The 13593-nt window shown below is 39.7% G+C and overlaps 1 protein-coding gene across 1 annotated transcript; it reads left to right on the forward strand.

Moving 5' to 3' along the window:
- Positions 1–12603: 12603 nt before the first annotated feature.
- Positions 12604–13317, forward strand: LOC114385948. Its single transcript, XM_028345974.1, has one exon. The coding sequence runs from the start codon at positions 12604–12606 to the stop codon at positions 13315–13317; it is 714 nt and encodes a 237-aa protein (XP_028201775.1).
- The last annotated feature ends 276 nt before the right edge of the window (positions 13318–13593 follow it).

Raw genomic sequence — 13593 nt, forward strand, 5'->3', positions numbered from 1 at the left:
AATACTGCATGATGAAATAAATCATAATAAGTTAATAATGTAATACAAATTATAAATAAATCGATTTTGTTTGAAATAAACTTACCGCTTCCCAATTATTCCTAAAAGTTCCTAAAATGATGGTGGACATCCAGTGCATCACATAGTAGCCGCACTCAGTACTTCCTTCTTGTCTATTACACTAAATATATAATGAAATTTGGATATTAATTAAACAACTAGTGTACAGACACATAAAGAAATATATATAAGTGGAAGTTTTATGTAAATGACGTACCTTGACGACAATCCACCTAGCAGAAGCCTTTGATTTAGACTGTGGAGCATCATCAAGACCCTTGATAGCACTGTTCCATATGAGTAACAATTAAAAACTGGTGTTGTACGTTGAGGTATTACAATGCAAATGTATTGAAAAGAACACTAACCTATTAATAATCCCCTTAAGGTAGTTGTCTGGCCTGTTATGCAATGAACAAAACCAGACAACTAGGTGTTCCTTGGGCAGGATCACCACCATCTGCCAGTGTCCGCTGCAGTGGAACCTAAAATGGGTTAGTACATTAGTAAACATTAATTAAATTTAGTTATTTTGTGACTTACCCATTTAGGTAGGCCCCAAGATAGACACCGCGTTGTGAACTCTGCATCCAACTCTTTATGTAACTTTTAGACTCAAACTGCGATTGCCTAGACCTCTGAATGGACTGTGGCTCGAGGAATCCATAGATATCAGAATTCCCCACTCGTATACATGTTTCAGTGAGATGCCTGTTTATGTTAAGTCAAAGTTAAATATTTATGAATTGAAAGCCATAACTTAGGTAATTAAAAGCCTTTTATATAAAGACTTACAGAATCCACAACTGTAACATTGATATGCTGAGACATTGACCACCGTGTGCGATTTCGGAGAGGTCTTCGTGCTTTATGTAGAGGGGGAAATCTGGATTAAAGACCCCGAACACGGTGGCATCCCATCTAACCTGATAAGGCCTCAAGAAAAGCTCTAGGATGGTCAATGTCATTAGATAAAGCGGATCATCGACCTCCGGATCGGGCTTCGGAGGTGGTTTTGCCGGAGACACAACTACCTGTTCATGAAACAAAGTTAAATAGCCTAATTTGAGGCACGCTTAATGAATTAATTTAAAAAGAAGAAACATATAGTAAGGAAAATAAGTACCTGCTGTGATAAAGACTTGACCAGATGTGTCGGCCAAGCAAGGAAGGTGTGAAGTGCCTGGCCCACTAAGGAAACCTCATCAGTGGGTACAGGAACTGGAGCATCTGCATCTGTAGCCTCCTCCACACTCACCTTTACTTGGCCAGGCAACAAAGGAGTGTTATGAACAATAGTGGATCCCTTATAAACTCTCCCCATGGCAACTAGGCGGGCAGGATCTGCTTCTATGTACAAGCCGCACCTGTTAGAGTCACCCGTCTCAAGATCGTTTCCTGAGGGATAAACATAACTCCCCTTTGTGCTCACTCGAGGAACGAAGGGACCAACCAGAGGCTCAGGAGGTACTGCAAGTCCGTGAGATTGCATCTGCGACTAAAGTTGGCTGAAGGATGCCATGACCTGCCTCGTCACTTTCTCTATGATGGACTCCTCTAGCTGGTCCCTGATCTGCTGGGTCAGCTGCTGTAATTCGTCAGGAGGCAGGGAGGAAGCGTTGCGAGACGTTCGTGGAGCCGATCCAAATTATTGCTTGATGGTGACACCAGCTCCAGCAGCACAGACACATCCAGGGTGCTCTGGACGTCCAATAGCAGCGGCGAGAACATCTTGACGTGCATGGGGGACGAACGATCCCTGTGTGGCCTGCTCCTCAAACGAATCCTACACAGAAAACACACAGTGGTACATGACATTCTCAAAATATTGAAACATAATTGTAATGGTTAGTTGAAAATGACTTACAATCTTCTCAGCAATTTCCTTTGCGGCCTCAGTTGTAATCTCCCCTGTGTTCTTCGTGCGGGCCATCTTCCACTTCACGTGGCGTCTGACCGGGGATGGAGGGTCGATGACGCCATCAACGCTTCCTGATTGTGCAGCTTCCTCCAACTGCTTCTTCGTCTTCTCAGCCAGGAGCTTCTGCTCCAAATAATCATAACCCCCACAAGACAAAACGTGGGGGGCAATATTCTACTTCTGGATGGCCTGTGCCTTCTTGTGCACATCCTGAAAAAATTAAACAATAATGTTTGAAATGGGTAGAATGAAGTATAACAACATCATGTTTAATATGAAAAACAACTTAAATGGCAAGGAACATACCTCCGAAGAAGGGTCTCTGCGAGTCTGGCAAAACTGGGCCCAGTTTTCCTTGCTGATGTCGTATTTCTCACAGACAGTGTCCTCGACACCGTCCTGATCGACTACAAGGGCCCATTTCCTCATGAGGTCTGATTTAAACTGCCTCCATCTCTCCCCCACGGTCTGTAGTAACTTCCTTTTCGTCCTACTGTTAGAAGCCTCTGGGATATCAAATTCCGCCTGACAACATCAAATAAAGTTTATTTGTTACAATAATGTATTTTTTGGCTATTAATTAAACAAAATCAAATAAGAAAAGAGAAATACCTAAATATCCTCCCAAATCAGGTCCTTCTGAGCAGTAGGGACCTCCTTCCAGTTCTCGTACACGCGCCACAATCCCCAAATATGTTCTTAATTTCTTCCTGTGGGGACTGTCGGCCTTCCCGGTAGCAGGATCAACATGCACCACTGGTCTCTCAGCACCAGGTGGTCTAGTGGACAACGATCGTAGACGTGAGGCTTTGCATGTCCGCTTCACGGCAGACGGCGAAGCTGATGCATCCGAAGGAAGAGGAGGAGGAGGAGGAGGAGGAGTGGAGGCTGGTGGAGAACCCATGATCTTTTATACTATAACATACAAAATATGATTAATGAAAAGAGGATCAGTCATAAGTTTTTTTTGGAATGCAAAAGTATAATATTATTAAACAAAACCCCACCACAGAAGGAGACAAGACAAATTAACCAAAGGACTCCGAAAGATTGGTAGTTGTGCTTTTTAATTATGATTTGGGGCAACCATGTTATAAAAAGTCTATTACATGTAATCAACAGTCAATGTATGCTTGATGGAATATAAATACTATATCTTCAGAAATACACATGTACATGGCATCCTTAGGACTTCATCCATGTTTTCTTTGATATTGATTTTCTTTTTTGCAGAAAACAAAGAGGGGAACGAGCAACAATTTGAAGGTTGTACATTCAGGAACTAAAGAATTCAAAATAGCTAGTAATAAGAGGGATTTGTTTTTGGGATTTTCTGAGCACCAAGAGCGACTACGCAAGAAGCTTGCACTTCAAGAGGGAATGATATTTGCAGCTAATGAACAACTTTCTTAACTATTTGTCCTTCAGATTTTACTATTTCTTTTTGCTAATATGTAAATATAAATAGTATAAGGCTATGGCTTATGGACATGGTCTTTTTTACCCCTAACAATCTTAAAAGTAAATATAGAGCATGTTTTTACACCATAGCCTTATACTATTTATATTTACATATTAGCAAAAAGAAACAGTAAAATCTGAAGGACAAATAGTTAAGAAAGTTGTTCATTAGCTGCAAATATCCTTCCCTCCTCAAGTGCAAGCTTCTTGCGTAGCCGCTCTTGGTGCTCAGAAAATCCCAAAAACAAATCCCTCTTATTACTAGCTATTTTGAATTCTTTAGTTCCTGAATGTACAACCTTCAAATTGTTATAAAAAGTCTATTACATGTAGTTGTGTTTTTTAATTGTGATTTGGGGCAACCATGTTATAAAAAGTCTATTACATGTACTGAACAGTCACCTACGGTATGCTTGATGGAATATAAATACTATATCTTTAGAAATACACATGTACATGGCATCCTTAGGACTTCATCCAGCTGATGTTTGTCGCCAGTTTCATCATCCACCACCCTTTTCTTCTCTGCCTTCTCACGTTTGTTGTTGTTAATCCCATATTTATGCCTTCTTCCCTTCATGTCTTGTTTTATCACAACTTTAGCCGAATTTCCTATCTTCAGCACAGTTGAATCTCTTGTCTTATTCTCCAATGACACACTTTGATAGCCTGTATCTTTTTTCTTCGTATGTTCTAGTGGTTCAGCTTCAGAATGCATAGAGCAATCATAATTTTCAAGTGATCACCAAAGGCTTCTGCATCAGCGTTGACACTCTCCACCCTTTTTGGTTTATGCTTTTATGTTGCATTCCGTGCTTCCTCCTTATAATTCTCAGATTTATTGGACGTCTCACTAGAACGATCAGCACCAATCTGTGCTTCTTCCTCGTTTACCACCTCAATATCTTTCCTTTCAACTTTTGTTTTGTAAATTACACACGCATTTCAAAGGTCTCCTAGCGAAACGCATCAAACACTACAACCCCTCATCCCACAACTTTCTCAGATCTTCAACCAACAAACTTAGATAAACATCAATGTCATTTCCTGGCTGTCTTGGGCCCGATATCATCATAGACAACATCATGTATTTTCGCTTCATGCACAACCAAGGAGGCAAATTGTAAATTACTAGCAGAATTGGCCATGAACTGTGTTGAGTGCTTAAGGTGCCATATGGTTTCATTCCATCACTGGCTAGACCAAGTCTAAGATTTCTTGGCTCTTTCCCGAAATCTGGATACAAACCATCAATCTTCTTCCACTGTGAGCAATCAGCCGGATGACGGACCAATCCATCAGAAAGCCTTCCATTTGCATGCCATGTAAGGTCTTTTGCGTCGTCCTCGTTAGGAAAAAGACGCTTAAACCTTGGAATGATAGGCAGATACCACAAAACCTTTGCTGGCGGGCCCTTCTGTGACTTTTCATCATAATTGCTTTCCTCGTCATCCTTCACTTTGTACTGTGAAGTCCCACACACAGGGCATTTGGACATTTCTTGGAATTCATGCCTGTAGAGTATGCAATCATTGGGGCAAGCATGAATCTTCTGATACTCCACACCCATGAGACACAGTATCTTCTTCGCCTTATAGTAACTTTTAGGCAGCGTGTTGTCCTCTAGAAGCAGATTGTGCACTACCTCAAGTAGTGAGGTGAAACTTTTGTCACTCCACCCATACCTGGCCTTCACATTAACCAGACTTAACACCGCAGACAACAGGGTTAAGGAATTCTTGCACCCCGTATACAAAGGCTTCTTTGAATCACTCTGCAATCCTTCATACACAGGGGCGTGTGCTTCTTGAAAACACTCTTGTCCAAGGTCACGAATCATGTCCTCCAAGCGATCTCCCATTTCTACATCAAACGGTTCAGATTGGGACTCACTTTGCATGTCAGTCACTTCACCATGCCATATCCACGTCGTGTAATTCTTCTTCATCCCATCACACAATAGATGGTCCCGTATGTCGTCAAGTAGTTGTCGTCTTCCATTCAAACAGTTGATGCAAGGACAATAATATTTTCCTTCTTCATTCGGTCGACCTCTTTCTAAAGAAAATTGCAAAAACTGCTCGACGCCATCCTCATATTCCGGGCTCATGCAACTTTGATTGATCCAACTTCGATCCATCTAAGCAAATCCATGCATGCAAATCTCACTTTTTTATTTATAGGTGTGTCCCTATCCCATTTAGGAAGACTGTCTTTTATGTTAGCCTCAAACGTCATGGTTAGCATTATTTTGAACAATTTGAGTAAATTTCGGCAGCATTTTGCATTGGTCTCCAAGTACACAACATGACATCGGTGAAATGAATTTCATGATAATCAAGTATGCACTCAAAGAACAACTTGAAATGCATTCAACCGAAATTTCATCAAATTAATCAAAATAATAATAACCTAACCGAATGAGTCTAACATAAAAATACCAGTCTCCCCAAACTGTCCAAACGGACAATTCAAGACTAAATACAATGACTAATGCAAACTATCCGCAAGAATCATTGCATTCAGTCTCAAACGGGAATCTATGGTTCACTCAGCATGAACAATAGTTATTTATATAGCAAATTACATTCAGCACGTATAACAACATTCATGACATACAAGAACATTCATGACGTACAAGAACTTACAAGGACATCAACAATTGTATGTGTGTGTGTGTGTTTTGTGTTTGTCTCTTTATCTGTGTGTGTGTGTATTTGTCTCTTTATATGTGTGTTTGTGTGTGTCTGTCTATGTGTGTGAGTGTGTTTGTGTATGTGTGTGTCTGTGAATCAGTGCGTGTGTCTTTGTGTGTGTGTCTGTGGCTCAGTGTGTTTGTGTGTTTGTCTGTCTCTTTATGTGTGTGTGACTCTGTGTGTGTGTGTGTGTGTGTGTGTTTGTGTTTGTCTCTTTATCTGTGTGTGTGAGGGTGTTTGTCTCTTTATGTGTGTGAGTGTGTTTGTGTATGTGTGTGTCTTTGTGTGTGTGTGTCTGTGGGTCAGTGTGTTTGTGTGTTTGTCTGTCTCTTTATGTGTGTGTGACTCTGTGTGTGTGTTTGTGTTTGTCTCTTTATTTATGTGTGTGTTTTTGTTTGTCTCTTTATGTGTGTGTGTGTGTTTGTCTGTGTGTGTGTGTGTGTGTGTCTGTTTATGTGTGTGAGTGTGTTTGTGTATGTGTGTGTTTATGACTCAGTGTGTGTGTCTTTGTGTGTGGGTCTCTGTGTGTGTCTGTGGCTCAGTGTGTTTGTGTGTTTGTCTGTCTCTTTATGTGTGTGTGTGTGTGTGTGTGTGTGTGTGTGTGTGTTTGTGTTTGTGTTTGTGTCTGCGTGTGTTTGTCTCTATGTGTGTGTGTTTGTGTATCTGTGTGTGTCTCATTGCAGGGTAGCAAAGGATCATTAAATTGTAAACATCATCAGCCACATGATGAGGGAAGCAATATCAAATCAATGCTTTACAAGCTTTTTGGTGGGGAGCAATAAGGTGCCTGTGGATGTTCTTCAATACGCTGATGATAGGATATTCTTTGGAGAAGCATCTATGGCAAATGTCAAAACTGTGAAGGTTACTCTCAGGAGTTTTGAGCTGGTTTTTGGATTGAGAATTAATTTTGCTAAGAGCAAATTTGGAGCTGTTGGTCAATCTGAGGAGTGGTGTCTTCATGCTGCAAACTACCTCAATTGTGCTTTGCTCCAATTTCCTTTTTGCTATTTAGGTATTCCGATTGGTGTCAATCCCAAAAGAAAGGTGGTGTGGGATCCTATAATTAGGTCTTGAAGACATTATAATGGTCTTGAAGGAATTCTCATTCATGGTGTATGGATTCAGAACCCCAATAAAGTTAAGAATGAAGCTGTGAATTTTTTTCCTCAACAGATTCATTAGTAGCAACTACAATATGTATTCTTATCCAGTGTGTGATTCCTATAGAGACTGCATATAGTCTGATTGGGGAACCAGGAGACCGATGGCTTTTGTTTCTATGTAACATAGTACCTCTGGTACTTATATCAATATATTTATCTTTGTTGATAAAAAAAATGAAGCTAAAGAGTGTGTACTGTGAATGATGCGGGGGAAAGGAAGATACAGAGACAAGCAAGAAAATTGGGGGCAACTCTGTCTAGTTGATACTTTATCTACTCCCCCTGAAGGTTTATAATCTGTTTTCAGCCTACACCTATTGGTATTTTAGTTTGAAATCTTCAAATTTTCTCCTTCTAACTGCACAATCCTTATTAAATTGTTTGTGTGCCATGATTGATTAAATAAAAGTATCATAAATGATTTTTCATTCATGGATCTGGAAATAGGTTTTTGATAAAGACATTGGGCAAGAAAAGAAATTGGGAATAATAAAATTGCCACTTAATGACTTGGAACCAGAAACCGTAAAGGAGTTTGAATTGGGGCTGCTGTCATCACTTGATACACAGAAAGTGAAAGACAAGAAGGATCGAGGAACCTTAACCATAAAGGTATAAATAAGACATGCATTGATTTGTTTGCATTTGGCTATGATTAACATCACTACATAGTTTCTGGGGCTATAGTATAGCTGTAAATTGAGACTGACCCCCCCCCCCCCCCCCGCTTTCTTTCCCTCTACAATTTCACTGGATTAAGAGTCTTAATCTCATTGGAATTTTAGATCTTTTATCACCAATTTAACAAGGAAGAACAGTTGGTTGCACTAGAAGCAGAGAAAAATATAGTAGAAGAAAGGAAGAAACTTAAAGAAGAGGGAGTTATAGGAACTACAATGGATGCGCTAGATGGAGCAGCCTCGACAGTTGGGTCCGGTGTTGGAATGGTTGGTACTGGTGTTGCTACTGGTGCTGGACTTGTGGGGACTGGAATTGGTGTTGAAACAACCCTAACTTCGAGTATATGCTTATTTTTTGTTTGTCATTCCATTTTGTTCTGCGTGTCAACACAATACATGGTGTGCAGATACAGGATCAGGACTGATGCTTTGGTACTGTGTAATTTTAGGAGAAGGAAAAGATATTTTGTATTATTGATTGATTTGGGTGTACATGATTTATAAAGGCAGAGAGCTGATAAGGAGAGATCCTAACCACCCTAATTACGGAATAAATATTAGCATAAGATACGGATAAAATAAGGGAGTATCAAATCAGATTATTCTGCACTTGATTGTTACAATATAACTCTTCTAGAAACCTTATTTGAAATTTAAAAGAAAAGCACATACTGTGGGAATTTTTTAAAATTGAAAACGTTCTAACTTTATAATTTATTTCTTGTAATTTTCTTCCCAAGTTTTTATTTTTCCTCTTTTTTGTTTCTGGTTCTGATATAGTTTATTAAAATTATGATGCATTTGTTTTCAGGCTTAAGGAGCTCCAACTTTCGGATATCAAATTTCTTTATGGTTGTTCAAAGCCAACTATTGTGGTTCTTATAATATGGCGGGTGGAGAGCGTTGGCTGAAGGTAAAAGAGGCACTAATGAGTCATTGTGGTGGCAGGATCTAATGGTGGTCACACAAGAACAACAGCTGAATAATGTGATGCAATCTGGATTATCATGGAATGTGGGGTCAGGTGATAAAATCAAATTTTAGGAAGATTGCTGGAATGGTGAAGGAGTTGCATTAATGCAGAAATTTCCAAGGCTGTATCAGATATCTAGACAGCAATTCAACCTCATCCAGCAAGTGGGAAGTTTTTCTGATACATCTTGGGAATGGAATCTGACCTGGAGAAGGCAATTATTTGATAATGAAGCTGACTCTGCATACGAATTCATGAGGGAGCTCTCACAGCTGGTAATTCAACAACAAGTACTTGATAGATGGGTATGGAAACATGTGCCTAATGGACTTTATTCGATAAGGACTGTATATAAATTGCTGCAGGGGAAGCCAGGATCACAGAGGTACATGGGAAGCCATGATCGCAGAGGTATAACAGATGGAAGACTTGGTGGATAGCCTTAACTTGGTCTATATGGAAGCATCGGAATGAGGTCATTTTCCATAATGCACAATTCAATGGAATCAAGCTGCTGGAGGATGCTGTGTTTTTGCACTGGACGTGGCTCAGAGCTATGGAGAAAGATTTTTCTATGCACTATAATTACTGGTCTAGCAACCTAATAGATGGTTTTTGTAATTAGGAAACAAAAACCTGTGGGGCAAGGTGTTGTATTGGATGTTGAGAATTCTGGACTGATCAGATTGATATATAGCCTGATTTTTTTTATAGCTATTAGTCTATCTAAAACTATAACTATCTTGTATCTTTAGTACCTTTGGTACTTTTATCTATAAAATATACTTTTGCTGTTTAAAAAAAATAATAAAAATACCAACATTACACTAACAACTGTTCAGCTTGCCAAAATTTATATAAAAAAACAATATAATCCTCATACAAATACAATCATGCAAGCATATTTGAAAACTTAAAATACGAATAACTTAAGTTAAAACCAATTCATTTTTTACAACTGTGAACAAATTAACTAAGGTACAGTAGGCAAATTTGTTTTCACTAATATTAGTAGGTCATCACCACTGCAGTAGAATTTAAGTTAAACTTAGATAAGTACCTTATGAAGAGGCCAGCTACCTTGTCACAGCTAACAAGTCAGAACTGAACAAATTTCTGCATGTATAATTGAACAAATTTGTTATCAAACTTGTGTGTGTGTGTTTGTATGATGAGTGTGTGTGTGTGTGTGTCATCAGTGTGTGTCTGTGTGTTTCTATCATACGTGTGTGTGTGTGTGTTTCATGACCAATTTTTCTTACTAGCAATTCAGTGGCAGTGTATTGCTTAGGCTTCCGTCGAAATGAAAGGAAAATCAATGAGTCTGACAGAACAACTTCAGTCTTCACTCTTCACTAGTTGAACACAAATAAAAAAAATTAAACTACTTCAAGGATAAATAAAAGGTTCAGAAGCAGCAATGCCACTAGAGAGTAGACATCAAGAACAAGAGAGGAAAATGCTTCTAACTTAAAAGTTTACTCTAGAAGAAAGGAGGGTGCAGGTAGAAATTCTTTGGCCCATATAAATAAAATACTAGCTTCTAAGACCAGTAGGGACGACGACAAGCCACCACCTCTGGACCTTGCAGTTAGTGACACTATACATAAGGAAGATGACGTGTCAGGGGGTGTGGATGCAGCTGAGGTGGCTCCAAATCAGGTCCAGCCCTGTCTCAGCCTCACTCCTTCAAGCAGTTCTAACAAAGTTTTTTTATCGGCTGAGGAGGACTTCCACCAGGAATTAGCCAGACATTTAGGCCTGTCCTTTGATGAGCACAAGCCCTCTTCTGATAACACGAAGTTTGTCAAGGATATCAGTGAGAATGCAACAGCTTCACCAGCTATGATGGGAAAGGATAATATTGCCTCATGAATATTTTATCTTTCAATTCTAGAGGGTTGGGTAGTGGTGTCAAAAGGTCAGCTATTAGAGAGTTAATGCAGTGGAGCTAATCAAATGGTGCAGTTAATGCTAGAAAAGTCCAGAATATTAAAAAGGAGCTGAGTGCTTTGGAGACCGGATTAAATGACAGACCTCTATCTCAAGTGGAAGTGACTCTTAAGAAATCCCTTCAAGTCCAATTGTGGGATGCAGCTTATGCATATGAATCTATGTTGAGACAAAAGGCTAGAGTTAAGTGGTTAAAAGAAGGGGACAACAACTCTACCTATTTCCATAGATTGATCAATCATAGAAGAAGAAAAAATGCTATTCAAGCTATCTCCATAGATGGTGTGTGGGTACATGAACCTTGTAGTGTTAAAAATGCAGCTATCCTCTATTTCAAGAACAAATTTTCGGAGGAATGTTCTAGTAGACCAACCTTGGATGGTGTCCAGTTCTCTTCTCTTGATCTAAGAGATAAAGAAAGCCTTGTGTCTAGATTTTCTGAATTGGAGATCAAATCAGCAGTTTGGGATTGTGGGGGGGACAAAAGTCCTGGCCCGGATAGCTTAAATTTCAATTTGATTAAGCATTTCTGGGAGATTTTGAAACCAAATTTCATCAGGTTCATGGATGAATTTTATATCAATGGATCCTTTCCAACAGGAACCAATGCTTCATTCATAGCCCTCATCCCAAAGCTTAATGACCCTCAATCTTTCAATGATTATAGACCCATCTCCCTTATAGGGTGTGTCTATAAAATTGTGGCTAAAGTTTTGGCCAAGAGGTTGGCCCTTGTGTTACCTCATCTTATAGATGAAAGGAAGACGACTTTTATGAAGGGGAGGCACATTCTTCATGGAGTTTTGATTGCCAATGAGGCTTTAGCTGAGGCCAAGGCTAGAAATAAACCTTGCATGGTCTTCAAAGCGGATTTTTGAAAAGGCATATGATTCGGTTTCATGGGGTTTTCTTGACTACATGCTCATGAGGATGGACTTTTGTGAAAGGTGGAGGAAATGGATTAATGGTTGTCTGTCCACTGCAACCATATCCATCCTAATTAATGGAAGCCCTTCTAAGGAATTTGCTCCAAAGAGATGTCTAAGGGGTATCTTCTAAGAGCTGGATCGTGTGGCAGCCTATTATAAGGAAGTTTGAAGCCAAACTTGCAAAATGGAAGCAAAGAAGTTTATCTATGGGGGGCAGAATCACTCTCATTAATTCAGTCTTATCAGCCTTACCTATCTACTTACTATCTTTCTTTAAGATTCCCAAGAAAGTGGTGCACAAGATTCTTTCCATCCAGAGAAATTTCCTTTGGGGAAGTCATCAAGAGGCCAATAAGATTCCTTGGGTGAAGTGGGACACAGTTTGCCTTCCTAAGAACAAAGGGGGCCTAGGGATTAAAGATTTATCTAAATTTAATGAGGCTCTACTTGGCAAATGGGGGTGGGAGCTGGCTAATAATCACAATCAACCTTGGACTAGAATTTTAATCTCCAAATATGGTGGGTGGAAGGAGCTGATCTCTGGTGGAAAGAGTAAATTCTCTTCCTAATGGTGGCAGGACCTAAAGGCTATCTTTCAGCAGGAGCACAACAATTGCTTTCTTTATAACCTAAAGTGGAGGGTGGGATATGGCTCCAAAATCAGTTTCTGGAAGGATAAGTGGCTGGGGGACAATTGTAATCTCCAAGCAAAATATCCTAATCATTATTTAATAAGCAAACAACAGACTTTTTCAATCAATTCCATGGGGGATTTTGTGGAGGACAGATGGGAATGGAAGTTAACATGGAGGAGGACTTTTTTTTATCATGAAATTGACAATGTAGCAGCTCTTCTAGCTGAGATCGAGTCTGGCCACATCCATCAATCCAGCAGGGATTTCCTTTGGTGGAAGCCTGACCCTAATGGTCTATTTTCAACAAAGTCTGCCTACAAAGTACTGCAGGAGGCTCATAATAATGCTGATGAAGACAGGGCCTCCAAGATTATGTGGAGACTGAAAATTCCCCCAGGGGTGAGTGCTTTTTCTTGGAGACTATTCAAGAACATGCTCCCTACTAGGGATAATCTCAGAAGGAGGCAAGTGACATTGCCTTCATACAGCTGCCCTCTATGTGAGCATGAAGAAGAATCGGTCAATCATCTTATGTTCAACTGCTCCAAGACTAGGAGTCTTTGGTGGGAGCCAATGAGATGGGTTAATAGAGTGGGTCCTCTCCCCACAGACCCAAAGAATCACTTTTTGCAATTCTCTCAGTGGAATAGGCAAAGTTCTACAACCAAGAGATGGGAATTGCTGTGGATAGCTCTGTCTTTGTCCATTTGGCATCACAGAAATGGCATGGTTTTCAATAACCAGCCTTTTAATCCTGAAAAGGTCATGGATGATGCCTTATTCCACACTTGGTCTTGGCTTAAGTGTGTGGAGAAGGGCTTCCAACTGCATTTTAATTTCTAGTCATCTAACTTGAAGGATGCTTTTTCCTAGAGGGGCTGAGTTTGTATTGTATTGTGGCCTGTCTATTGATTCATCCTAGTGGGGTTTAGACTATATAAGCCTTGTTTTTATCATTGTATTTTCAGTACACCTAGTACTGAATTTCATATATAATATATTGATATTTGTTGTGCAAAAAAAAAAAAAAAGAGAGAGAGGAAGAATAAGACATATAATTTTTTCATCAATTGATCAGGTTTCCTAACTAGTGATGGGGTCAAAATCAAGTAGGCAAGG

The sequence above is a fragment of the Glycine soja genome, chromosome 15, assembly GCF_004193775.1.
Source record: "Glycine soja cultivar W05 chromosome 15, ASM419377v2, whole genome shotgun sequence".
In the NCBI taxonomy this organism is placed as follows: Eukaryota; Viridiplantae; Streptophyta; class Magnoliopsida; order Fabales; family Fabaceae; genus Glycine; species Glycine soja.

Coding starts and splice junctions, on each gene's coding strand:
- LOC114385948 (XM_028345974.1), top strand. CDS start 12,604: ATGGGGGATTTTGTGGAGGACAGATGGGAATGGAAGTTAACATGGAGG.